Source organism: Poecile atricapillus, chromosome 2, assembly GCF_030490865.1.
Source record: "Poecile atricapillus isolate bPoeAtr1 chromosome 2, bPoeAtr1.hap1, whole genome shotgun sequence".
Classification (NCBI taxonomy): Eukaryota; Metazoa; Chordata; class Aves; order Passeriformes; family Paridae; genus Poecile; species Poecile atricapillus.
In genome coordinates, this window is record NC_081250.1 from 45,688,988 (window position 1) to 45,716,077 (window position 27,090).

Below are 27,090 nucleotides of genomic sequence, written 5' to 3' on the forward strand. Positions count from 1 at the left end.
CCTATTGTTTTATCACTGATAACATTCCACAGTAGTAATAGGCTTCTTGGTAATTTCATTTGGAAGGTGTACCCAAATTATTTTTCCAAACTTAGTACAAGATTTTCACAACCACAGGCTATCAGAAATATCCAATAGCATGATGAATAGTAAGTTTTTAGGCTGAAGAAATTGCTCTGGAAATGTTGAGGGAGATGGGTTAATTAGTAAAGGAATAAGTAGCTTCTTTGGAAAAGAATCCTGACACTGAAGTGCTTTTATCTCAGGGCTAGCCAAGACTAGCCTAATTATTCTATCTTTACAAAGCAGTTTCTTAAAAATTTTCATAGTGGATGTGATCTTGTTAAAATGATCTATGGCTTGTGGTGGATCACTGTCCTGCAATTTAGTTGATGTTGTCCTTGAAAGCCTGTCAGACTGCAGTGACTGCAAAACAGCAGCAAGGTTGCTCAAGGGCTTTTGCAAATAATTTTGCTTGTGTTTCTGCAGAGTTTGCAGTGCCTGCTCGGCAAGCTTGGTCTAAATTTTCCTTATTAGCGTTTAACAGGATACTGATGGATTGAATATTGGTTTAAATTCCGTATATTCAGTATTTTGAACAAATGCAGAATTTTAAAATGCCCCCAAATTAATCTACAATTGAAAATTCTGATTTTTGCCTTCACAGCCTTGGATAATTTGGGACCATCACAGCTTTATAAAATTATTATTAATGGCAGGTAAAAAGATCTGATTACTAAATGTAAATAAGAGTTTACTTTAGAATGTCTTCAGAACAAACTAAAGATCTTCCAGTTTTAAGGTTTTGTGTAATGGTTGGTTTTGTTCAGTCATCTTAAGAATTTGTTTAGATTTTTATTTTGTTTTAGATTGCTCTAGAGACCTTAAAATTGTAACTTCTTATAGCAAATGTATATTTTGATATTCTAGAACCTTTTGCAGCTTCTGAAAACAGAAAAAGAACATAATGAAAAGCTAACATTACAATTGCAAGAAGACAAAAAAAACAATTCAAAGTAAGTTTTAATTAGCAATGGGGTATATTTTCATCTAATCTCATTGGTGCTATATGTTGTATACAGGTGGGAATCCCATTTGTAGAGGTGTTTTTCTCCAGATGGGTTTTTTATTTTATCCAAATCAGAACAGCAATTCATTTTAATTTAAAGTAATTTCATTGTATAGTTTTTCTTGTCAAAGATAAAATTCTGACACTGATAGCAGTGTAAAGCTAGTAACTAAAGTATTAGTCTTTTGCATAGCATTGAGAATGTGATAACTGAAGAACTCTCAAAAATTAAGTGCAAATAGAATAAACTCATATCACTTTGTTCTTGTTAAAGTTCTCTTACATTTCTAGTGAGAAATATAATCAAAACATGTTTTTTTTCACCAGGGAGCTCTTGAAAGTACTTGAAAAAGCACAGGTGGAGAAACCAATTTCAGAAATGGTGACACGGTGTGAGCAGCAGGTACAACAGCAGATTTGAATATTGGAGTTGTGTGTTCATGGCTTTTCTTGAGCATTAATAACAATTTTATTGGCTGTTAGGTTGATTATCAGCAAAATAAATGTAGAGTGCTGAGGCTATATATTTTAAGCTACTGGCAAGTTTTTTAGGTAAGGTTAACAAGTTACTTCCTTTTTTTTTTTTTTTTCATTACTTGATACTTTATAGAACACACCAAAGGTAGTGAAGACACTCCTTCACAAATATTATTTCCTCTAGGAAACAAAACTGAGGATGTTGGAACAGGACCTGGCTGCTGCTGAAGAGACTATTGCTTCTTTGAAGAAGACAAATGATACAGATAAGGTTTGGCTTATTTCTGTTACTGATACACATTGTTGTGAGTAACTATGTGCTGTAGTAGAGATGAAAGACCAGAGCCTTCCTGTACTGCTTAGTCATTTTGTGCTTTTAGGCAATCCTGGCTATATAGCCAGGTAAAATAAATCCTACCTTTTCCTAGCATGGAGTTTGCAGGGAGGTAGGAAACTGGTATGCATTCAAAGACAAGTTGACTGAAGGTGAAACAAAAAAAATGAAGATAAAACTGTCTATTGGACAAAACATTCAATGACTAAACAATGCATAATTCCGCAGATGATTAATAGAGCCTTCCAGTCAGGGTTCTGTTGTAATGGGCAGATGAGAAAGGTAAGAAAGGTGTTGTAGGAATGTGACTGTGTGTCACATTATCTGTATTAATAAAATCAAGCACTTCTTTACGTAAAGACTGTCACAGTATGAAAGCTTAAATCGACTGAGTTCCCCAAGTGCAAGCATATGTGCTGTCTGTAAAACAGGCATAAGAAATCACATGGTGCATTTACTACTGGCATGATGGTGTTGCTTTTTCCATCATAAACCCAAAAATCTGACATGCATAAGGTCAGAATCACCTGGTATTGTCAGTGCAATGGTATTTCTTGAATGTGTCTTTTTCCATTACAAACAAACATACCATTAAATTGTAGTAGTTCTGCTCACCTATTAGTAACCTGCTACAGCCTGAGACTAAATCAGCAAGCCAGTCTTCTCTTCTAATGAACAATGCAGTTTATTCAGTTCTTTAAGTGCTTAGAACAAAAGCCAGTGATTTAGCAACAAATTTTCTGTTTATTCTTTACATGTGCAATTTGAGGACTCATTTTCACCCATTCACTCATTGAAGTTTTGGATTGACAAATTATGTACCAAAGAAAGTCCAGTAAAACGTTATATATATTTTATATGTGTTTTATCATGATTAATTTTTTTATGTTGCAGGAAGTTGTAACTGACTTGATGAGACAGATCCAGGAGCTGAGGTCTTCAATTAATCATAAAACTGAGTCCATAGATGGGCTGACAAGAGAGCTCGAGGATATAAATGTATGTTCTGTCATTTTGAAGGACATGGTAGTGCTCTTTAGAAATGGGAGGCAATGACATGTCTTATCATGGGTCTCAAAGAGTGTAACTTGCTGTAGTGTTTTAGAAGGAAACTTCTTTGTTTTGACATGTTGAAATCTTCTGAACATTTTATGCCTAAGGCTGTCTCAAAAACTGAACCCTCTCCACGTGGTGGGTAAAAAGCTATGTCTCTAAAGGGACCTATTCATCTCCTGTAAACTCCACTCAGCTGACAGTCACATTTAGATTTTCTCAGAAATTGGCAATTTAAGACCTTAACAATTGAAGCTGAATTGTAAATTCATTTTTGATGGAGTGAATTTTTATGTTGCTGGTATTACTATGTTCTTCATCTGAAAACAAGTATAAAGAACTAAAACTGTATTTGAATAATTATAAATAAATAAAATGCCTCTGCTTTATTAAAACAGGTCTAGTTTGCAAACTGATAGAGCAACCAACAGAATACATAATATATTATGTGTGAACTCAAATCAATTCAAAAGGGTCTATAGAAAAATGTTGATGAGACATTTCTAAATATGGCTATCTCTTTAATAATGGTATCAATAGGTAATATGTATTGTGGTGACTAATTCATGTTAATAATCTTTTTGTATCATTCTGACAACTAATCTCTACAAACAGTTTGTATAATTTAGCAAGTAAAATATATCATTCTGGTTTTAGTCATTGACACTAATGTCTAGATCTAGTTGTCATAAGATTGGTGATGTACATTTGTCTTCTGTTCGCCAATTTTAACATGATAACACGTTTTTCTAAAATATTTAAAATTTAATTGAATGCTTTTTGTAGTACAAGTATAATATTGTTCTGGCTGCAAAAGAAGAAAGCAGGGGAATCATAGAAGATCAGGAAAAGAAGATTGAAGAACTGAAGGAAGCCTTGGAAGGAAGAGAAATAGCTGATAACATTGAGGTAAAAACATTAATGTTGGTGTATTATGATTATTTGTTCAATGAGACCAACTGGATGTGTTTTTGCTTAAAATGCTCATGTAGAACTTAACCTCATTTTAGTTCAAACTACAGCTAGTTAAGCTGTTCTTAAAAGAATTTTTCATGAGATACCTGACAAATTCTGTTAAATAATCACGTTACTTGACATAAATATTTTATAAGCTACTTCAAAAAAGCCTATGCTAAGAGCCTGGTTTAATTTTGTTAAGGCCGCTAAGGAATCATCAGCTGAATTTAATGGCAGCTTTAGATGATGCAGCTGAGAAATGAAAATAGGTAGAAGAATATATTATGTTCTACAGTGTCTCTTCCCCCACTGCACTATATTCAGTAATAGCTTTTCTTTAGTCATAATTTTAACTAAAAGCTCCACCTGCTGGAAACAGATCTAGGGCACACATTTGATTCATGTGTGGTTTTGCTTTTGAATATTGTATCTTTCTTTAACTCTGTCTTTTCTATTACTGATGTCACCATTATTTTGTTGAACATCTCCATCAGTCAAAAACAGTAGCACCTCCTTACATGTAATTTCTACAAGATCATCTGTGATTAGATTAGCTAGTCCAATCATATAGCACTAATAAAGTCTTCCAGGGAGCTGTGTGTTTCTGAAAGGACATTGAACATAATGGAAATCTGTTTTAAAATAAACAGACTATGTTCATTAATAATCATATCTTAAAGTGACATTCTGAAACCCAAAGCTGAGTTGTCTAGCAAATGGATCAGTTTGGGGTTTTTGGCTTTTTTTAACTTAAGTGCCAGTTCCTGTTTCAATGTTATCCTTGGATAAGTTAGATAATGTAATAGATATGTATAGATATAAAGATGATATTTGGCTCCTGATAAAATTAGTGTTTCTCCTTTATACTTCAGTTACTAACTTCTTCATGCTTTCTTAACTGGGCAAGGAAGAACTAATCTGAGGTGGCATTTAAAATACTAAAGGAAGTTTCTCCTTATTTGTTAACACATCTTGTTTAGGTATGATGCCCCATCAGATAGCGTGGGAGTATAAATCCTAGAATAAATCCAGAGGTATCTCTGGAATTATCAGTGCACTAAAATGCTGTAATCACTTCATTGTGGATTAAAATCTATACATTCTTTTCTAACTTCTTATTTAGAGAACTGTGTATCTTTTTAAGTATATATTATATTTTTAAAATAGTGATTAATTCCAGTGATCTTCTGCTAGAATCTTAATTGTCACTGTACTGGGGAAAAGTTCTCATTTTCATTCTGCAACCAAGAGCAAGAATATGAAAACATGCTAAAATAAACTTAGAGAAGAATGCTTGCTACAATTAATGATGAAAAGGTAGAAGGAAAAGGGAGATGCTTGTAGCTGTTAGCAGTCTTGGCATCAATGACAAAACATCTTGAAACAGCTGACTTGGAGCAATAACATTTCTTTTTTTACTCATCCAATGACTTGAAAAATAGAGGGACCTTCTGTGTGAAGAATTGCGTCATACAGCTGATCAGCTGATAAGTCTGACAGAGGCCTCTAAGAAACATGATGCATTGCTCCAGTGTGCACAGGAAGACATAGCAAAGAAAGAAGCTGTCATCCAGGAACTCAGGGAACAGGTAAAACAAAGAAATTGAGAGCAAGCTGTTGTCAATTGCAGTTTCTGAAAAAGGTTTCACTTGTCATTTTAGAGCATCTGGTATATAGTACTCTTGTTGAAGAGAAATGTTCTTTCTTGTGAAAGGGGAGTAGTAGTTCAAAAACTTCTGAACAAAGATCAGGTAACTTTAAATATTTTGGAAATGTTGTCTGGAGATCACAAAAATGTTTACTCTGGTGTCAGTATAAAATTATCAGTACCTATAAGAGCAGAGCAACCTCAGGTTATCAGCAGTGTAACCTAGGGGATTACTTTTTCCTCTGCTTAACACTTATCCACAAACGATATCATTATGCAACAGAGAGAGAACTGTGAGCTCTATAAATTATACAGTAGTTTGGAGATGCTGCAGACTAAATAGCTATGTTAAACCTTTGTTCAAATTTCAGCTCTAGTTGTCACAACTATCACAGTGCTACGTAATATATTTGTATTGGCAAATACTCTTAATAAGTTATTTTTTGAAAGAGGAGTTCTTTTATCGAGTTAGCATATTCTCTTGTGCCAGCTGATCAAATCTATACCACTAAAATCTTTGTATCAAATAATGTTTTGACCAGTAATGTTTGCCAACCAAGCTTATAATGGGTTTTTTTCTGTGTTAGCATGCCCTTTGAAAGGTAGATTGTGTTAGCAAGGCAAGGAAATCAAATACTAACAAGAACAAAATTCAGATAAACTACAAAGTAGTTAGCTATATAGATACTTTCAAAAATGCTTGTTGCATACAGGTATTGAATGTTTAAGTGATTGACTAAATATAGAAAAGTTATGAAGTCTTTGTTAAATACCTCCTCGTGTACTTAAGCTTGCTGAAAATAGAGATCTGAGTGCTGTTTTGTTTCCTATTTTGTGTGTATTTCTAATAGTTAGACAAAATGACAGAGGAACTGGAGAACAGGAAGAACGAATATGAACTGAAAATGAAGCAAATAGATTGCTTTGTGGACTCATCTTCAGTAACATTTCCTCAGGTATGTCAGAGAAACATTTTGAGTTTGTAGTTATTGATGATTTGTCTGCCAGGAATTTATTAATTTATGTCTCCAATGAAGTATTAATGCATAACTAAAACCAGTCCTTTACTAATAGTTTGTGTGGTTTGGTTTTTTTTTTACTTTGACCAGTGTCCAAAAACTCCTCCTAATTTTGATGTGAATTTGGCCAAGCTTTTGGAAACTCATGAGCAAGAAATAGCTGATCGAAGGGCCTCTGCAATAAATCTGGAGCACCTTGTGCATGAACTGAATGAAGAACGAAGGGCAAAAAATGACGAAATTCTAAGGCTGAAGGTACTATGAGTTAATCTCTGCTGGCAATTTGTAAGGTCAAAATGAGACAGACTGCAGAGTTCAGTTTTTTTTAATGAGCTCTGCTTAGCAGTATGTCCATTAAAGCAAGAAGGCAGATTTTGATTTTTCCCTTTACCTAGGCTGGGAACAGGTGGTGGCAACTTGCTTGAGATGTCTATAAATCTCATTTTCCCAATGATTGTGCTGATTTGTGTTCATGAATGTCAAATGGTAACATCATCTTTGCTGCTGAAACTATTCTCAATAAAGTTTCTAATGCAACTGTAGATGGAAGGGTGATACAGATACTTGCCAGAGACCCTTGCTTGTTTTCTGATAATTTTTGCCTTCTATTTTACTCAAAAACATGTTCAACTGGAAAACAGGATTTGTAATTTGATCTTCAAATAAAATGTTTTGAATTTCACTTGCTTAGGAACAATTAAATGAGTTGGAGAACTTGCGTCAGGAAATGCAGATACTGGTGGAAAACAACAGGAGTTTACAGAGCCTTGTAGAAGCTCAGAGACCAAGCAAGAACAGGTAAAGTAAAATAAAACATGAAAAATCTCTCTTAATTTGAAATAATTAAGATAAAGTTTACAGGTTTTATTTAAATACAGTCTTATGTTTTTTGCCTGTTTAGATATTGACTCAAACTTTTCTATGAAAATTATTTACTGGCTTGTGAACTTTATGGGCCTTAAATTAGAAGTTCTTAAATGCAACAAAGTTTTATAAAGGAAATGGAAACAATGTAAAATCATTATATGCATAGTAATTCCCTGGGTATTCCATGTCACTTGTGTAGTTTTGGATCTAGTAGATCAGGAATGTCCAAATGAATGCAACACAAGTTTCAATATAGACACAAATGAAATTTTAGAGCCTTGAATATACAGTTAGCCTTTAGTACCTTCAAATCACAACTCCTATCAACTAAAAGGAGCAGGGCATTCTTAGCACATATCCAAATAATATACCAAAGTCCCACGTCAGGAATCCAGCAAGTGAAGAACATAAAAGTAATGGCTTTTTGTGGAAAAAAATTGGTCTGGAAAACCTACATTAACTGTGAAAAACAAAACCACAGAATCCATTGTTCTGTGGCAGTGTAACCATTGTTGTTTGCCTGTGATTTCCATTTCAATTCACAACACAATTTCAAATGTCTGTTGCAAACTAAGCAGAAAGCTTTAGAAACAGCATCATTGTTCAGTAACCTACCTGATCAGTTCACAAGATTCTAAGTTACTGAAAGTAGTGGTTTTATTGTAATTTGATGCAATTATAAAACTCTTAACCAATTAAGTTTTTCCTGTATGGCACTCTACAAGGATGAAGTTGGCTTGTGAGATATTTTAATTGTACATGTTTTCTTATTTCCATCCAATGTCATGTTGATTAAAAACTACTAAAATAAAAATTAATGAAGACTTTTGAATAACAAGAAGCTTTTACCATCTGAACTTGGCAAGACCACTGAGCAGTGATCTTGTAGGAAGTCTTTCTGCAGTTTCCGTACGCATAAACACTGTGAGCTAATAAAATATGTACCTCCATCTTAAAGCTGCTCTGGTGATTTAACCCCAGCCAGCAACCAAGCCCCACACAGCCACTCACTCCCTCACCAGTGGGATCCAGGGAGAGAATCAGGAAAGCAAAACCCAGAAAACTTGTGGGTCGAGATAAAGGCAGTTTAATAGGGAAAGCGAAAGTCATGCACACAGAAGCAAAGCAAAACAAGGGGTGATTTCACCACTTCCCATGGGCAGGCAGGTGTTCAGCCATCTCCAGGAAAGCAGGGCCACTCACACACAACGATGACTTGGGAAGACAAATGCCATCACTCCAAAAATCCTCTTTTCCTCCTTTTCCCTCCCACTTTATTATACACTGAGCATGATGCCATGGTCTGGAATGTCCCTTTGGTCAGTTTGGGTCACCTGTCCTGGCTGTGTCTCCTCCTAACCTCCCATGCACCCCCAACTTCCCAGGCAGTGTGGAAAGCAGAAAAGGCCTTGGCTCTGTGTAAGCCCTTCTCAGCAACAGCAAAAATGTCTCTACATTATCAACCCTGTGTTCAGCACAAATCCAACACACAGCCTCGTAATGGCTGCTGTGAAGATGATTAATTCTACCCCAGCCAAAACCAGCACAGCTGTCTAACAAATGGTTGCATATTTATTACATTTGTAATTGTTTCCATTAAAACATTAATTTCTCTGTACTCTGATGAAAGAAAATGTGTTTAGAAGTTTAAACCCTTCCAGAGTTGTTTCATAATGTTCAGTATTTTGATATGAACACATGCGAAAACAACTACACACATTTACTGGTTTAATCTGGATAACATGTTTTTACAACTGGTTTCCTCTGTTTGTGAGAAACTTTTTTTCTCATTCTTGAACTTCCTAGTGATCAGAAACATCCTGATGTTCAGTACCTTAAAGAGAAAGAGGAAGAGATTGCTGAAGAGCGACTTGCCAAGGTATATTTTCCTTCTCATGTCAGTTGCTGTTGACCTGCTGTGAAGTATTAATGTGATTTTTTTTTTTGTTTGATTTGGTTTTGTTTGATTTTTTTGTTTTCATAGCAGCAAAACAAACACCAATTTCTAGTGAATTCTAACAGGCACAGCCTGACACTTAGCTCTTAGGATTTCTATCTTGGCCTAGCACCAGTGAACTGGGTGTCAGATTGCACAATTAGCAAAAACAGATTCAGATTGCTAAATCTGACTCATCCCCAGAGTAGGAAAGTGAAGATTGTGTCACTTGCTAATGTCAGGGCTGTGTCAAAGGGAAGTTAATGTTACAGCAGAGGTTTCCATGGATGTCCCAGACAGAAGAGACCCTATTAGAGCTCTGCTCTGTGTGAGTGGGCAGAGAGACCTGCTGTGGGTCAACTGTGCTGGCATGAAATGGGAAATAAGTGCCTACAGTAAAGAGATGAATTTAAAGTGAGTATTAGAGATGTGAACTACTAGGTAGAACAATGATCTGGAATGAGCTATGTAGCATCAATTAAGTGACAGATATTTTTAAATATATGTATGTTTATATTAAACATTAAGACTGCATCTAATGTTTTTGAACTTTTACAGAATAAAGCAGTAGAAGAAATGCTGAAAATCAAAGCAGAGTAAGTCTAACTATTGTTCCTTGAACGAAGAACTAGTGTTAAACTAATTAATGACAGAAAAAAAATATATTTAAGAAATAGAAGTCTAAGATCTGAAATGACAAAAGTCATAATTTGTAAGTGTTTACACTTCTGCAAGATACCTTGAGTTCTTACCCTTTCTCATCAGTAGGTGGTAGTATCACCTATTACTACATAGCATTATACTAGGACAATACTTTAATAGGTAGAACCATAAAAACTTAAACTGGAAGGGATGTTTTTAATTGTTTATAGTTATTTATATGCAGTGAATTGTAATCACATTCTTTTTCAAATTAAATTGAAATACTGTTAACTTATTAATATTGTAAAAATTTTATAGTATTAAACATAACGTAATTATTTTGGTTTTATGCTATTTGTTTAAATTTCTGTGGTTCAGCTTGAAAAATGAAAAGTTTTTATTTTTTAGAGGATTTCTAAATTGTGTTTGCACTATTGGGCAAGTAGTCCTCAAAATTCAAGTGTTTTGTACCTTGGATGGCTAATAGTGAAGAAAGAAAATACTGAATCAGGAGACAAAAATTAGCTTGCAAATTGTCCTGCTGTTCTTTTCCTAATTTGTATTGCTTCAGGATTTATTGTGGCTGCATCTCCTAACATGAGTTGTTTACATTTGATGGAATGCTTTCTATGTAAGTAACTTCTTTTAAGGAGGAAGACAGTTCTTATGCACACAGTCATTTCAAAAGTAATTTGCATTAAATTTTCCAGAAACCATTGTCTGGAAATAAGGGATTATTTTTCTATTTGATGCACTGGTTTTACATTCCTGTCTGGTCTCCAAAATACACTTTATAGCAGTGCTACAGTGCGTCATACAAGCAAATAAGGGACAAAGAGGGAAAATATTCTTATCAAGAAAATATCTTGACAAATGCAGCAAATGAATTCTGTTCACAGAGCAGGTCTTAAACACCATGCTTCAGTAAAACAAAACTGATGACAAAAATTTAATGTATGCAATATTTGAATTGATCTGCAAAATTGCTCAAGTTTATAGAAACAGTAGACAGGCTGCTAAGTTTGATGGCACAGTTTAATATCCTGTGACCTCATCTGCTGAAAAGGTCTTAATTCTATCCAAAGTGGTACTCATTCTGTTACCAGGCCAACCAAACAGGCTCAGACTATTTGAACTGCTCAGAGATGTTTCTGAGCAACAAGGCTGTTGGGGTGAAAAGCCACAAATAAGCATTTTAGAAGAAACTTAAGGTGCAGCTGAGTTTAGCTGGAAAATTTACATTCCTTAGGTGAATTAATTCAAAGTGTTCTTGTAGGTGAAATTTCTCTTTTCTCTCTGTTCTCAAGGTGAAGCTTGAATGGAGTTGTATATCCTGGATTGCAACAGAACAGTTCCCAAAGAGAAAAGCAGCACCAAAACACTGCCTAGTTGATAGTTGATATTCAGTTGATAGTAGATAGAAATACAAAACTGTGAAGCAGAATTAAATTTTTCTTGTCTTTAGCACTAAATTCTAAGGGGGATACAATATCTCAAAATAATGCTTTTAAAGGAGCCTCCCTTCATGTCCAAGACTGACTTAGTAATTCAGTTGTATAACATTTATGTTGGTTTTTAATCCTTTATGATTCTTTTATATTGGCAGATTAGAAGAGACCAAAAATATCCTCAGAATCCAAGAGAATACCTGTCATGAAATTACTCTGGAGATGAAACGAACAAGGACCTTGGAGCTCAAAGCATTTAATGAGAAAGAAGAAATTAGATCAAAACTGGAGGAAGCATATGAAGAAAGAGAGAGAATAGAAAAGGTTACATATACGTAAATTTTTTGTCATCTTCACAGCAGAATCTAATTTAGCAGAGGTACAGCTGTTTTGTTTTGCAGTTTAGTTGTATTTGTGATGTTCTCTGCACTAGTGAAAGTCTGGATACAGCAATCACTAGTAGTACAAATTAAATGGTGCTCCTTTTTTGCCATTTAGAGGGTTCTAACACAGTGTCTAAGGAGATATAAGACAAGTATGTATTTCCTGAATGAACAAACTCTTGAATCATGTTACAACAAACTTAAATGTTAGTATGTTAATAACTCTTAAGTCGCTATTACTTCTGAAAAGAGAAGGAGAGGCTACTGCTAAGAGGTACACAATGTATTTATTATTACAGGAAGTAGAATTGCTGAGAAAGCAAGTTGACTCGCTTGCTGAGGAGAATGGGAAATTACTTGGTCATCAAAACCTAAACCAGAAGATTCAGTATCTTGTGAAACTGAAGAAAGATAATGCTAAACTTACAGAGGTAAGTTGCAGAGTATATCACAGATGAAGTAATGGCCTGACATAGGAAAGAGGTAAGCTTTGAGAATGACAACTAAAATTCCTGCTCTTCTGCTGGAGAGAAACAGAGATACCTTTGCTTTTATGCAGCTGAATATGTCATGGCTGGTATGTCTTCCCATGGGCCCCAGAAAAGGATCTCCATTTTATTTCCTCAAGTATATAGTGTAAAAAATACTTGAACAACTCTAGATATTGCTTGTGTAAAATTTAAAAAAAAAAAAAGTGAGGATAACTGCCTTAATATTCCCATGTTTTTTCTCTGTTTTGCAGGAGACTGAAAAACTACGAGTTGAAAACGCTTTTTTGAAAGAATCAAAAAAATGTGACATTTGTAGACATTATGATCAGCTGTAATGACCCAACTAAAATTGCAGAGCCATATTTTTAAAGTGTACAGAATAAGCAAAAGTCACTTGTCAAATTTGACTTTTACTGTGGTTCTGGAATAATCAAATTATTTTAGTTTGTACCTTTTTTGCTGGTAATAACTCTAAGTGAAGATTGTTATTCCAGCTTTGTGGGCAGCTTCCAATGACATTTTAACAGCATTTTGTAATTTTTCAGTTTAAAAATTTGATTTTGTATAGGTGCTGGTTAGATACTTCCTTGAAACTTCTGTACCTTGCCAAGGAAAAGCTTTCTCACTGGGAACTCACCTGGATTTTTGTCTCCTTTTGTGCTTTTATTCAGGTTCCTACCTCTTCTGAAATGCCTCATTTTCCATCAGAGCCAAAATTCAAAAAGCACAATTTCTTTGTTTTTATTTCTTTAGTTAAACATAGGATGATTTTCCTGAGTTGCTTAAAAATAATTTTCATATTGAACTTCGTTCAGTAAAGCATAAATGTGAATTTAGTAATGGGACTGTAAATAGCACTATAAATACATTTTTGCTTTCTGTTCTTTATTTGAAAATAAAATGCTTTTCAAGCCTTTTTTCTGTTACTATAGACTTAGAGCTCTGTATTAGCACTGTAGGAAATTTTTAAGTATTTTGCAACCATTTTCTTATCAAAGAAGTGAAAAATGTTAGGAAATAAAATGTGAAAACATGCGGAACATTTTAGGGGAGTACAGCATAAGCTCATTTAATCGCACTTAAAGATTTCTTGCAAATAACTCAAATGTTTATTAGTGGAACACAAAAATGTTGATTTCTATAGCAATATCAAACTAGGGTTTTGATAGGCCGCTAATCCTATCATTCTGTTTTCTGGCTAATTCATGCAATACTAGTTTTGACCACACACGCTGGGGCAAAAGGGAATAAAGAGGAAAGATGTGTCTGGTAAAGGGCAGGATTATAACTAATGACTTTCTACATTTCTTGGCTGAGGGGAAAAAGAATTTGCACCACCCTATCTGAATTCTTAAGTTGCGGATTTGTTCCCACTTGAGATGTGATGTGAAGTATAGAAATAAAAAGTTGACCTTAAAGGGAAGAGGTATTGGGGTACGAGTCGAGGTCAGAACTAGGACGGATGAGGAGCACACAGTCCAAGAGGGATTTAGCAAGGGTGCTTTTATTTGTGACTGCCATGTTTCAGGTTTACAAGTGGTCCTTGCCTATCTCTTTCTGGACTATTTTCTTGTCGGCCGAGGCTTCTGCCCTTTTTCTGTGTTGTACGCGGCCACGGCAGGAGCGCCGTTGTTCTCCTGCTCCATGCTTTCTTGTTTGTTTCAATAAAGCCTTTGTAGATAAGCGAACACTGCCCCCGTGCCCTTCCCTCGCGTCCCGCCCGCTCCCCGGGAAGGGCCCGCCCGAGCGCGGGGCGGCGCTGCCGCTGCGCGGGGCCCTCAGCTCCGGGCCGGGCCGGGCCATGCGGGCGGGGGCCGGGGCGGCGGTGGCCGCGGGGGTGCTGGGGGCGGCGGCGGGCGCCGCGGCGAAGCTGGCGCTGGGCCCGGGCGGGGAGGCGGCCGGCGGCCCGGTAAGGAAGGAGGCGGGCGGTGCTGGGCTCCCCGAGTTCCCGTGCGGCCGCCCGTGGGCCTGCGCTGCTGCTGGCGGCGGTGGAGGGGAAGGAGAGCGCTGGTTTTCCTGCGGCGCGCCCAGGGGCTGCCCTGGATTTGCAGGGAAAGGGGGGCGGTCTCGGGCAGCGGAGCCATGACTCAGCCCTGGGGGAGTCCAGCCTTGCAGGGCTGACTAATGCGCGGTGCCGACGCAAACAGCGGGGGGAGCGCAGTGGGGCTGCCGGGTGTGAGGAGAACCGGCGTGGTGTGGGAATGCCCCGAACCAAGCCCAGCTCTGGGAGCCCGTTTGCAGTCTTTCTACGTCAGTGGTACTTTAAAGCAGGATGTTAGTGTGACTGAGCATCAAATGCTTGTTCTCAGGCCGCCGTTTTGCTGATAGCAGCGCCTTTCTCCCTTTATTCTATCTCTGCTCGGCCCTGACCAGAGCAGAGGGGAGGAGCCCTTGATTGCCACTGTGCTTCTCTTCGGGTGCTCGCTGGTGATGGTCTTTATCTCGGTCCTGTTTCCCAAAGCTCCATGTGCTTGAGGTTACGTGGGACTGATGGCCCTTCACCTCAGCATAGTGTCCCTTCACCTCAGCATAGTGGCCTCCAGGAGTGACCTCTGGCACAGCCATGGCAGAGGCGGAGATGGGCACGAGGTTGTGTGTGAGTGGGCAGAGGAGGAAAGCGGCTTACATGTATCCTAAAAGCGCTGTGCGGAGATTCATTTAGGCATAGGTTGTTACTCACGTGGCAAATGTACGTTTGGATTTGAAATCCAAAAGGGAACCCACAAGGGAAACTAAGATCTGAAACAAGCCCAGCCCTGCGCCAGGGGAAAAAAAACAAAAAACAAAAAACCAACAAAAACAAACAAACAAACAACAAAAAAAAAGCAAACCCTAACCTGTGTAATTATTAGAGGGGGTTAAAAAGGCAAAAAGTCAATACCTGCCAATCCTGTTGATCCTTTCTAATATCTCAGGGTGGTAGACAGGAGAATTTAAAAAAAAAATAAAAATCCTGATACTCTTCCCCAAAAATACCTAAATTGTGCTCTGTATTGACAGAATGTCAGAGCATGGAATTACTGAACATGCTGATACCATCTTTTCTGAGTATTTTTTCTGTATTGAAATTTATTAAAATATTGCCCATTTGTTTAGGGGAACTTCTTTTTTTAAGTGCCATGACAAAATGTCACATCATTGGATGTAGACTGTTGCCAGAAGGTCAAGGTTGATGATCCTTCCCCTCTGCTTACCCCTAATGCGGCCACTCATGGAGTTTTGGGTCCAGTTCTGAGCTCTCCAATGCAGAAAAGAGATGGAGCTACTGGAGAGTCCAGCAAAGGGTCATAAAGATGATGAAGGGAATAGAGCATCTCTATCATGAGGAGAGTCTGAAAAAACTCAGACTGTTAATCCTGGAGAAGAGAAGGTTCAGGGGGATCTTTTAAATGTGTAGAAATACCTGCAGGGAGGGTGCACAAAGGATGAAGCCAGGGTCATTCCAGAGTCAAGGGGCTCATGCTAAAATGAGCAGTTCCCTCTGAACATCCAGAAACATGTTTTCACTGTGAGGGTGACCAGGCACAGTCCCAGGTTGCCCAAGGATGTGGTAGCCTCCCTCCTTGGAGATACTCAAATAGTGTTGGGACACAGACCTGGGAAATCTGCTAGAGTGATGAGGTTGGACCAGATGAGCTCCAGAGGTCCCTTTCAACCTCAGCCATGCTGTGATTCTGTGACTGTTTCTTTTTTCTGGGCTGATTGGTTTCTTTCAGTTTTCAGATCCATTCCAGGTGTCAGTTACTAAGTAAATTAATCAGCTTAGCTGTAAAACTAGCCAAGTTTTGTGTAAATGCCGTAATCTTTCTAGTATCTTTAATTGCACGGGATTGTAGCTGCATAAATGTTTCAGAGGGCTCCCCTTGAATCCCACACATGTTGCAAAGGCATTTCTGCAGAGCAGCTATGAGAGGAGAGAAATTCAAGGGGTTTTGTGTTGGAGGAAGAGGTACAGAAATCGAAAAATACGTGTAATGGCAGCCATCACTTGTGCAGCGTGGAACACGGCAGCTAAAAGTGTATTGACACTTCTAAGAGCTGATGATGCAGGGTAGCAGGATACTCCACGGCACCACAGGGATGGATTTCCTGGCCAGAAGGATGTGTTGTGGTGGCCCAGCCTGAGAATGACCTGACCAGGAAGGGTCACTGCACTTGAACAAAAGCTCTTTGCTTTCTCCGCTCCCCTGCCAGTCTTCATCTAAAATTACTTCTGCCACTTCAGGAGTGATTCTGGATTATCTGAAATGTACACTGAAATTAATCTTTGCTTAGAAAAGCAATCAGAACAGTAATCCTTGACTCATTGGGGTGGCTCAGCTGAGCCCTTAGCAGGGGAGGAATTTATCTCCCTCCTTCCTTGTGGGGAGCACGAGGATGTTCCTGTCTCTCTGTCTGTGTGGCATTGCGATGACCACTCTGCTGCCCTGGGCACAGAGGAACTTGACCTTTCTCTGATAAACCTGCCTTTGAGGCGTGTGCCACCTGCTCTGCATTAGGAGATCAGAAGCAGCCGTGTTCCAGGTCACTTTCAGAGGTGGCATAGTTGCTGTAATGATGGGAGGAGCCAGCTTTGCTTCACTACTGGTAGTCTCAGACTAGCTCAAGTCTGGCAAGGTCTCTGGAGGTCTCCAGTTCAACCTCTGCTTACACATGACCTTCTCCAGTTAAGTTTTAAATACTTAGAAGGTTGGAGAGCCCATGACCTCTGCTCCAGTGCTTGATCACCTTTGCTTTTCCTCGTAACAGATTTGTTCCAAATTCTACTTGTTGCTCTTGTATCCAAATGGACTGGAGAAGAGCCTGGGCTTCATCCCTCTGCACCCTCAGGATAATGGTTGAAGGCAGTAACAAGATTTCTTAAGGCTTTGGTTTTTTACCTCAGCAGCATGGTCTCTTTCTGATGCAGAAATACACTGAAGTTAGGTGAAACACAGAGAATTTTCCCCTCTCATCCCTACTCCCAAGTGTGCTTACTCACTGGAGGGGTGTGGATGTACATGACTCTCCGAGGAGAGTAAAATTGCCAGGTCATACAAGCAGAGGGTGAAACTGGGAGGCAAACCCCATCCTGTGGTGAGCCCTAACACAACAACTTTTCTTCCTCAAAAGGAGCAGTGGTGACTGGACATGGTTGTCCCTCTTACCCATCCACACAGGGTTTACCAGGGTGTCAGTGGGAAAACAAAGTGATTCACAGATGAGAATCATTCTGAATCTTTACTGTTGCCCTGATCAGTTGCAGAAGTTGGAGACCTTTACCACCAGTGGGGAAAAATGAGGCCACACACCTGCACCATCCCTCAATGGAGTGAGATTAGCCTCAGAGAGCTTGTGCCAGCCATTGAGCAGAGATTTGCTTTACATTGTTTTCCTTTTAACTTTGTACTTGCCATATTACTTGCTTGAGAAAACTGTGGGCTTGCCTATGCTTGCAATTAGTAATTGCTTCTTCTGAGTGGGACAGGACACAGTTGGTGGATCCCATTGATTTGGGCAGCTGGCAGGAGGACACTGCAGCCATTCCCACAGGGCAGGTGTCACTTTTGAGCTGTACTTGTTGGTGGCCTCAAACCTGCATTTCTGTCTGCCTCGAGATGGATCCCACCATGGACTGACAGGCTATGAAGCTGTGATTGCTACGGGTTTAGACAAAGCTTTGCTTTCACTTGTCACTGTTTGTAAGAGTTGTGATCTGCCTGCCTGTGATCTCCCTTGGTGTCTTCACATCAACTACATGGTACCCAGGGGCTGGGAGATGGCCTCAGCTGCTTAAATTAAGAAAGGGTGGGGGCACTGTAAATGGTCCAGGCTTTTTAGGTGCAACTGTGCCCTTTTTTCAGACTGAGGCAGTTACACATCTGGTCAGGTTGTCTAAGGAGGGAGATCTTTCCTGAGGCCCTTGAATTCAGGATTGGTTTTATTGCTACTAAATGCCAGAGCAGAGACCCCTCAGTAAACCTCACTACTCTCCAGTGAATGTGCAAAACCAGGCATGAAGCCACTCAGTTCTTCCTTTCCTCCCAGAGATCCTGCTCTACCCTCACTGCAGTAGTAGGGCAGGCCAGGTCCTTGGAGCTCATAAGAATGAGCGCTTTGGGACCACCCCAGTCTTGGCTCACATTCACAGCAGTTGGGTTCTGGGGCATGCACAGTGCCAGAATGTACATCTCTGGTGTTTGTCATACTGAATTTGACCCTTTTCCATTCATCACGTGGTAAGTGAAGGGTATTTATGGGCGGTGTGTGTGGCACCGTGTTGTGAGCTGGAGAGCTTTCTGCTGCTGGCATGGTAGCTGCGACACATTATTCCAGCACTTCACAGCTTGTAGTGTGAGGCTGGGCTTGCAGCAGGACATGGCAGGCTCACAGTCTGTCCAGAGCTCTTTCCTCGTTTCCATTTCCTTCTGTGATTTAATATATTCATCTTCATGTAATACAAGCTGTAATTTAGTTTTAAAAGCCCACACCATTAGGTTTGGCTCCAAAGTGCCCATGAATTATTGATGTTGAATGTGTGGAGGGTGAAAATACAGAGTTTGCCATTTTGTTCTGCAGCTGCCAGTGTTGCTTCGCCTCAGCTGTGTTGGCCTGGTGTTTGTGTGCAATGCAGTGATGTGGACAGTCTTCACAAGAGCCTTACGACTCTCCTCCTCCTCAGCTGCTGCCTCTGTGACAACAACAGCCTCTAACTTCATCTCTTCAGTGAGTAGATCCCTTCCTCAGCCACTGAATCCTGAGGAGCAAGGCAAGGTGGGAATGCCCACACTGGTTGTAGCTCACCTCCCAGTGCAACCAGCATCGCTGGCCACAAAGGGAGAGTTACAGGCAGATGTGAAATGATTGTGTCAGGCCTCAGCTGCTCTGATTGTTGTTCATGGCACAGGTGGTGGAACTTCCCTAGGTGGCGCAGGAGGAAGGGTGCTGCTGCCCAGCATGATGCCTTGCAGCACCAACACAGGCTACTGAACTTTTCTAATTAGTTGGAGCTGGGAGCTTTGCTTCATTTTGCTTTTCCTTTGCCGCGCCTCAGTTGTGACAAGCCAGAGTCACCCTAGCTGGGTGTGAAGATGCATCACGTCTAGTGACAGCAAGAGTCTTTGACCCACAGTTTTTTTCCAATTGCTTTTCACTCTTGGCAGCAGTCCACCTTGTTTCTGTGCTCCAGCTGGCAGACTGCTCATGATAGTGTCCAGTAATCAACAATAATAATAAATGCCCAGTCAGTGGGAGATTTGGCTCCTGGGAAGTGCTGGGAAGGCAGCAAAGCACATGCACATCTGCCATATCCTGCTTTGGGACCACAATATGGCTGTGCTTCCAGGCTGGTGCAAGGCATCTCCAGCATCACCTTCAGCAGCCATTCCTGTTGGTTATCCCAGAAGGAGTTTCCTCAACCAGGTTTTTTCCAGGGCTGTCTCTCCCAGAAGTCCTCACAGCTCTGGCAGCACAAGAGGCCTTTGGGCAGCTCAGGCCAGCAAAACTTTGTGTCTCTCTTTTCCTTCAGGCTATCCTCGGAAAACTGCTCTTCGGGGAGACGTGGACGCCTCTGTGGTGGGTCGGCCTCGCCATGACAGTCTGCGGGCTCGTACTGCTGCACACGGCTGCACCCCAGCTGGTACAGGTCCCAGCAGAGAAGAAGGACTGATAGCTGCTGGAGGGATCACAGTGCCATGCCACCCATCTCCATCCTGTCTCATGACAGCATCCCCAGTCCCCACCGGCCTCCGAACGTGTCGGCTACCGAGCTGCTAAACCCTGCTCACTGCTCATCTGCTGACTTGCAAAATCACATTTTTCCCGGTGGTGGTGTGGTGGCAGTGACAGCCTCGGAGGGAGCTGGTCAGCTCTGAGTCAGAATTGTGACCCCAGGGCCAGAGGCTTATCAGCCACTCCTCCTCTTCACACCCTGTGGCTGTGGAGCTTTCCCAGTTTGGGGAATGCTGAAAGTAAACATGGTGGCTGTGGAAGGTGCTTGTGCATCAGTATTTTTCCATGAAAGGACCTATCCCAAAGTAGAAAAGCAGTCAGAATTACATGCTGAAGACAGCTGTTATTTCTGCTCTGCAGTTCCTGACTTGCTGTCTCTTCAAATGGACCTGTGCCCACTGCTACCTGTAAGGCTGTGGAGACTTTCATTAGTTCCTTCAGCTTCCTCTATCAGTCACTTAGACCTTTTAATTTGCCATTTGTATCTGACATCTAGAATTTTCACTTACCCATTCCTGACATGTTACTCACTGTAAGGTTGCTTCTCTTTCCTTGAAACCCTTACCCAGAATTGGGTTTTGATCACCATTCCTGCCTTGTGTAGGTCAAAGTAATTTTGGGACAATTCAACAGGCAACCTGCTTTCACTTTGAGTCTCTGTGTTCAACATATCCCCTGTCCTCACTCAAGTTTACAATTGCTTTAATGTTTGGTAAAAGGGAGTTTCTCAAGCCATGTTTTTTCTACACCTCCAGATGATGCTTATTCCAGTTCTCTGTGTTTCACCTAACTTACTCCCATTCATGTGATGTGATCAACCAAATCACTGGCATCCAGGTATCTGCTAAATTTTGCATCAGTGATTATTCAGTGTTCAGGTGTCAGTTTGGTGAATGTGTCACAAATCATCATTTTTAAGGTATCGGCTTCATTCCCCTGCCCACTTCTTTTTTTTCCCCTTGGAAATTTTTCATTTGGAATCCTAATTAAGAAATACAATGATGCCTATAAATGTATGCATCATGCTGGTGATATCACTTATTTGCTCTGGGCTTGCCAGGTTGTCTCTGTCATCTTGTAATGACAGAAGGTGAGTCACTGTTCTGGCATGTGCAGAAAACCTAAGGACACATTTCTGTGAGCGTCTGTAACAGAACCTGTCAGGTCTATCATGACTGGCAGATCTGCGCCAGGTCAAGTGTAAAATAGATCTGTGGATGGAAATGCCACTAAAGTTGGGTTTGTGCCTTTTTCTTATTTGAATCAGAAGAGGACAAGAGCCATTTTCTCCATTCCCTGCCATTCTACCTCCCCACATCTGGCAGACATGTCCCAAGAGGGGTAGTCTTTGCTTCTCCCCTCAGTGTACTCTCAAGTCTTCCCATCAAAGAGGGGAGCTGATGTGGTGGGGGAGAGGGCAGAGTGCTCTGTGTGCCTTCCCTACCTGCCACCATGGGTCTTTGCACCCAGGGAGCTCTCTGGGTGGCAGCAGTGGGAGGGTGGGATGCATCCAATTGCCTGGGAAGCTGGGACCTGGCACGGGGACCCAGCATCCCTCATAGGTCTGCAGACATAACAGCCAGGAACCATGTATTTCTAAGTACATCAGGTCTCCTTAGATCTTCATACATGATGCAAGATTATTGAAGCCTGATTTATTTGCCCTTGTTATTAATCCTCAGACAGCTGTAAGCCATGTCTGCTTTCATGGAAACAGCAGTAGAAGGACCAGGCTCTCTGGTTAATTTGGCTGTTGCACCATTTCCTAATAAACCATTTGGAAAGCTTTTTAACCTGGACTATCTCAAAACTGGTACTTTTTTATTATGGTCATTGTTGGAGTTCAAGGTTTAGGAGGTGTTTGTTCAGGAGTGGAAGGTGTCCAGAAGGTGTGAGCAGCACTTTACTTGGTGATGCTCACTTTAAGGCGGATAAACCAAGATAAACCAGGGCTGTAAATTCTCTCATAAATACTTGAAGGTGGGAACGGAAGTAAGTTTTCTTCCAGTTCCCGTGGGAAGAAAAGATTACCAAGTAGGGTTTATTTAATGGCAGAATCTTGTGTACACAGAGTTTGGCCATGTCTGCCAGTGGGGACAGGGCTACAAGAAAAACTGCAATCACTGTGTGGCAAAGCAGTGCACTTCTGGTAAACCGTTCATGTGGGATCATCCAAAATGTGGCTGAAGGTAATAAAAGAAAGGGGGATTTCCAAAATAAAACTCTGTTCAAAGCTCAGTGGCTGAATTTTTTTTATTTACAGATATTTTAGACCACACACACAAAAAAAGCAATGTGAGACTAATGAATGAGCTGTGTTTGACAAGTGAGTGGTTCAGATGTGGTGGACCTTGTAAGGTGGCTGAAGACTATGGCCAACTCCAGGACCTTGGTTTACTGGGGCAGAAGGTGGGTTATTTTTATGTGGGAACTACAGCAGTGTGCTTGCGTAGAGTTTTTGCTCAGTTAAGCCAAGGTATTACTAGAGACGAGTCTTGAGCACATGTTTCCACTCAAATTCAGGCAAAATACTCTTCTGGGTGCACATCTCACAGGAACACAGTGCTGTATCTACAGCACTGGTGGATAGGGGCAAAGCCATGGACGTTGTCTGCCTGGGCTTATGCAAAGCATTAGATACTGTCCTGCATGACATCTTTGTCTCTAAATTGGAGACCTGGATTTGATCCCAGGCACACCTGCAAGTTGGGCACAGACATGACTGACAGCAGCCTTGTGGAGAAGGACTTATGGGTGGTGGCTGACCAGAAACTCAACATGAGCCAGCAGTGTGGACTGGCAGCCCAGAAAGCCAAACAAATCCTGGGCTGCATCTAAAGGAACATGGCCAGCAGGTGGAGGGAGGTGATTCTGTGTCTGTGCTCTGCTCTCATGAGACCTCTGGTGCCCCTGACACAGGAAGAACATGCAACTGTTGAAGCAAGTCTGGGAGGCCATGAAATCAATAAGAGGACTGAAGCACCTGCCCTATGAAGGCAGACTGGGGAAGTTGGGGGTGTTCAGCCTGGAGAAGAGAAGGTTGCATGGAGACCTCCTAGCAACCTTCCAGTATCTGAAGGGGGCCTACAGGGAAGCCAGAGAGGGACTCTTCATCAGGAATTGCAGTGATAGGATGAGGAATAATGAGTACAAACTGTAAGAAGGTAAATTTAGGACAGGTGGAAAGAAATCTTCACTGGAGCAGGTTTTCCAGAGGAGCTGTGGGTGCCCCATCCCAGGCACTATTCAAGGCCAGGTTGGATGGAGCTCTGGGCAGCCTGGTCTAGTGGAAGGTGTCCTTGCTCCTGGCAGGGTGTTTGGAAATAGATGATTTTTAAGGTCCCTTTCAATACAAACCATTCCGTGATTCTCTCACCTCCCAAGTGCAATGTGTAATTACTAAGTGCTAATTACTCAGTGTAATGAGTCTTTCCTGCACCTGCCTCTCATTCTCAAACACAACACTTAGTTTTTCAGTATCTTGTTCGTCATCAGGCACAGCCGTACCATGTCATACTTTTAAAGAGTAGAAGAAGTAGGTGCATGGTTAACAGGAAGGCTCACAGTAACACTCAGGAAGATTCAAATAAGAATACTTGAATTAATGGTGGGAAGCATTAGAAAAATCTGTTGTATAAACAAGGTCCAGGAGTATTGTATTCTAAGGTAAACAATGTGTCGTATATCTTTACAAGGAACAAAGCCAAATGAAATAATAGTTTCAGTTGAACCTTAAATCTCAATTTGACTGATTAGATAAGGAAATACACATAAAAACTTTTAAATGTCCCTGTTGTCATTGACAAGGAGTCACTGAAAGTTTGTACAGCATCTCAGTCACAACATATATTGAAATCACTTGAAGGATGGTATGCTTGCCCAGGTGATAATTATGTGAAGTAGATGCAATAAATAAGTTTGGTAGATTGTTCTGCTGAGTTTGGTGTATTCAGAATTTTCAAGGAATTTGACTCAGTGCCCTCTGTTGATCCTTCAGAGACCTTAAATGATCACATTGCAAGAGTGTCCCACACAACCACATAATTACACGATCTTGCAATCAGTGGGTGTTTTCAAAGAAGAAAGTCCTGTGACACAACGTGCCAGAAGAGTGGCTTTGACCTTGTGTGGCACAGAAAAAAAACATGAAATTAGGAATAAATGGGTACTAATCCTGACATGTTTGGGTGGTCTCCTGCCGAAGAATAGCATCAAACCTTCATTTTGGGGATCTGAGAGGTGCAGAGGGAAGTCACACAATACGGGCACTTATCCACAGCAAGTGGTGTGATGCCTGCAGCTCATTTGGTCTTGGAGAAAAATCTGGGGTGAGCTCAGGTCAGTGGTAAAAGCCTTCCCAGGATAACCAGGGCTTTGACCCTAAAAATCAAGTGTGTGGAGTGTTGTAACACATGACTTTTAATGGAAATGATTGAGGAGGACAACATTTTTATGAATCCATCTTTCTGTGGATGGAGCAAAGGACTTTAGACTGTAAAACAACACCTTCTAGTTTTAGGCAGATGGTTGTTGAGCTGAGTGTTTCAGTGCCCTTTCCAAGGCAAGTCTCTTTCTAGGTACTTTAACACCAAAAAAACAAAGATCAGCAACTTGCTTGTAAAATCTGTAATGGGGTCCTGGCATGGGCAGGGAGGAGGGGGAAGCCCTGTGGGTTGGGCAGGGACAGCCAGTCCCAGTGGTGCTCTCAGAGTCCTGACATTGTCAATGTTTCTACCTGGAGTGTTTTTTCTAATGCTGGACCCCCAGATTCAAGAGGTCTGTAGGAAACTGGTCTGGTTCAAGGATTCCAAGATGGCAGGGGCCTAGGAGGAGAGGCTGAGGCATGTGGGCTGGTTGGAGACAAGGAAAGCTCAGGCTGATGCAATTAGCTTTGGAAAGGAGTTAGAGAGGCAACATAGAAATGGCCGGTACTAACTAAACAAGGCAACAGGCACAGGTTCTGTCTTAGGACTTTCAAGCTGGCCATCAAGGGAAGAAACGTCACTAGGAGGTTAGCTGCCTATACAGGCAGCAGAGGAAGTTTTCAAGACTCAGCTAGACAAAACCTCAAGTGACTCAATCTAGTGTTGGTGGCCATCCCGTCTGGACAGATGGATGGATTTCCTGTGGCCTAGGGGCCAATGTCATGATCACCGCCATCTAAAACTGGAAACTGGTTTGACCTTCTGCCTCCATGTTTAGTAGTTCCCTTTAAATCCTGCTGCGCCACAGAAAGGAGGTTCCTCCTTGAGGCACCATGCAAACCTAGGCTGCCAGAGGCTTGTATTCTAACCAAAGAAACCATAATGGACACTTGCATTCATAGCCTGAAAACAAATTTGTCAAAGGCGAAGGACTCCACAGTAATGAAATGCTTTGTGAACTTGAGCCTTTGCTGGTTGAGGGGATAGTCAGGTGGGTGCAGTGTTAGCAATGGCTCCCAGAGCTGGGCAGTGCTGACCAGCTGCAGCACCCCAGCATGGGGGGATGACCAGGAAGCCTGGACCTTGTGTTACTCCATCCCGTGGCTGTGTGCTCCACAGTGACCCATGGCCAGTAGCAGCACTTGGCATACGCAGGAGATTGCTTGCCCTGGGATCAGCCAACCAGCCAGCCATGATATTCACTCTCCAACTAAGTTTTTTGGTTTCTGACCAAAAATTTCAATAACATTATTAGTTGTTTCAATTTTCTCTTGAGGTTTAAGGAAATGTGTCTGTTAATTTCCTAAGCAGCTCCCTTCATGCCCTTGAAGTCCTGAGGGATTGCTGGTGCTATGTTAAAGCCTGGGGAACTCCTGGGTGGGGCCTCCCACTCCCGTTTTGCTGGGGGGAGATGATGCACACCCTGCTAAGCCCTGCACAGGTTTTGCACGACACAGAGGCCCCACTGCACCCGAGGGGATGAATCCATGGCAATGGAAATAAGCAAGAGGGAAGGGCTGCAAAGAGTGGTAGTAGGTGGGGCACTGTAGACGATGCTACCACTTTTTGTACATTTTGAACCTGTTGCTCTGTCTCACTTGGCTCAGAGGTCACTATGAGCCTGTGAAGAGTCGGGGCTGGGGCTCGGCCGTGTGAGCAGCTCGGGTCCTCCCCTGGCACAAGCAGAGCATCTCTTGGTTTTGCTGTGAGAGGTGAGAGTTGGACAGCTCTTCTTGGCACTGTGACCTGCAGTGTGCAATGTCTGAACAGCAGCCAGGGCTTCTGTTTTGCGACCCTAATTGCTTTCAGTAAATTAAGTCAACGCTTAGGGAGAAATGAGTAGTGCCCCAGGGAAGGATGAGGCCTTACAAATACATTTTCCGCTGCCAGCTGACTGTTTCCTCATCCAGATAGGAGGTAATTTAAGTGACTTGTTGCCTTCAGGACTCCAGAGTTAGGCAATCACAAGCATGATTCTGCCAGGAACGAGTGTTGCATGAAAATGCTTCCTAGAAAACCGTGGTGGTCATGGAGTCGAGCATCATGAGCTGCTGTGAAGGACAATAGCCTGGATGCTGTGACGAGGAGCGGGTGAGAGTACGCTGGCTTGGTTGCTTTTCAGGGAAAATAGCCAGAGATCCCTGGGCTCAGTCAGTCCCATCATACCTGGAGACTGCCACTTGATGGATGCATTCAGGGGTGGGACAAAACTTTTGCACCTGCTGTGGTTCTGCTCTGCTCTGGTGCAGCACATGAGCCAGACCCCCAGCACTGGGTGGGACCATCTCCTCCCTGCAAACCTTAGTCTAGGAAGTTTCTCCCTTCCTACCACATGGCAATTCCAGTTGCAGTGCTGGCTGGCAGGAATGTGGCGTGGCTCAATGTAACTTACAGTCTGTGGACCATGTACATCTCGATGTATATAGACACACACCCACACAGACAGGTGGGAGAAGCTGTTACACCTCCCCTGAAGAAAGAAATGTTACTCGAAGACACTGGCATGCAAGTTTCTGTTTTCTCACTTAGACATTTGCAACCAAACACATATCCTGTAGGTGGGAAGGTATTCTTTAGAATTTTCCTTGTTCGCTGGAGCTGTTTTTAATACATGGATAAACTATTTTATCCC

General features: G+C 41.4%; 2 protein-coding genes across 2 annotated transcripts in view; both read left to right on the forward strand.

The window, feature by feature from the left end:
• Positions 1-14,005, forward strand: part of KIF15 (kinesin family member 15) — a 34,992-nt gene extending 20,987 nt beyond the window's left edge. Inside the window, exons 22-35 of the mRNA XM_058833595.1 lie at positions 931-1,016; positions 1,397-1,472; positions 1,731-1,817; positions 2,775-2,879; positions 3,720-3,842; positions 5,333-5,479; positions 6,390-6,494; positions 6,648-6,812; positions 7,249-7,355; positions 9,231-9,303; positions 9,919-9,956; positions 11,609-11,774; positions 12,133-12,264; positions 12,576-14,005. Coding sequence (XP_058689578.1) covers positions 931-1,016; positions 1,397-1,472; positions 1,731-1,817; positions 2,775-2,879; positions 3,720-3,842; positions 5,333-5,479; positions 6,390-6,494; positions 6,648-6,812; positions 7,249-7,355; positions 9,231-9,303; positions 9,919-9,956; positions 11,609-11,774; positions 12,133-12,264; positions 12,576-12,659 — 1,494 coding nt within the window. The 3' untranslated portion in view covers positions 12,660-14,005. The remainder of the gene's footprint in view (positions 1-930; positions 1,017-1,396; positions 1,473-1,730; positions 1,818-2,774; positions 2,880-3,719; positions 3,843-5,332; positions 5,480-6,389; positions 6,495-6,647; positions 6,813-7,248; positions 7,356-9,230; positions 9,304-9,918; positions 9,957-11,608; positions 11,775-12,132; positions 12,265-12,575) is intronic.
• Positions 14,006-14,124: 119 nt separating this feature from the next.
• On the forward strand, positions 14,125-22,266 carry TMEM42 (transmembrane protein 42). The gene is made up of 3 exons (XM_058833609.1): positions 14,125-14,233; positions 18,883-19,029; positions 19,832-22,266. Exons 1-3 carry the CDS (start codon positions 14,126-14,128, stop codon positions 19,970-19,972), a joined length of 396 nt encoding a protein of 131 aa, XP_058689592.1. The 5' UTR covers position 14,125; the 3' UTR covers positions 19,973-22,266.
• Positions 22,267-27,090: the final 4,824 nt, after the last annotated feature.

Coding starts and splice junctions, on each gene's coding strand:
- TMEM42 (XM_058833609.1), top strand. CDS start 14,126: ATGCGGGCGGGGGCCGGGGCGGCGGTGGCCGCGGGGGTGCTGGGGGCG. Junction 14,234..18,882: donor GGGAGGCGGCCGGCGGCCCG/GTAAGGAAGGAG, acceptor TTTGTTCTGCAG/CTGCCAGTGTTGCTTCGCCT. Junction 19,030..19,831: donor CCTCTAACTTCATCTCTTCA/GTGAGTAGATCC, acceptor CTTTTCCTTCAG/GCTATCCTCGGAAAACTGCT.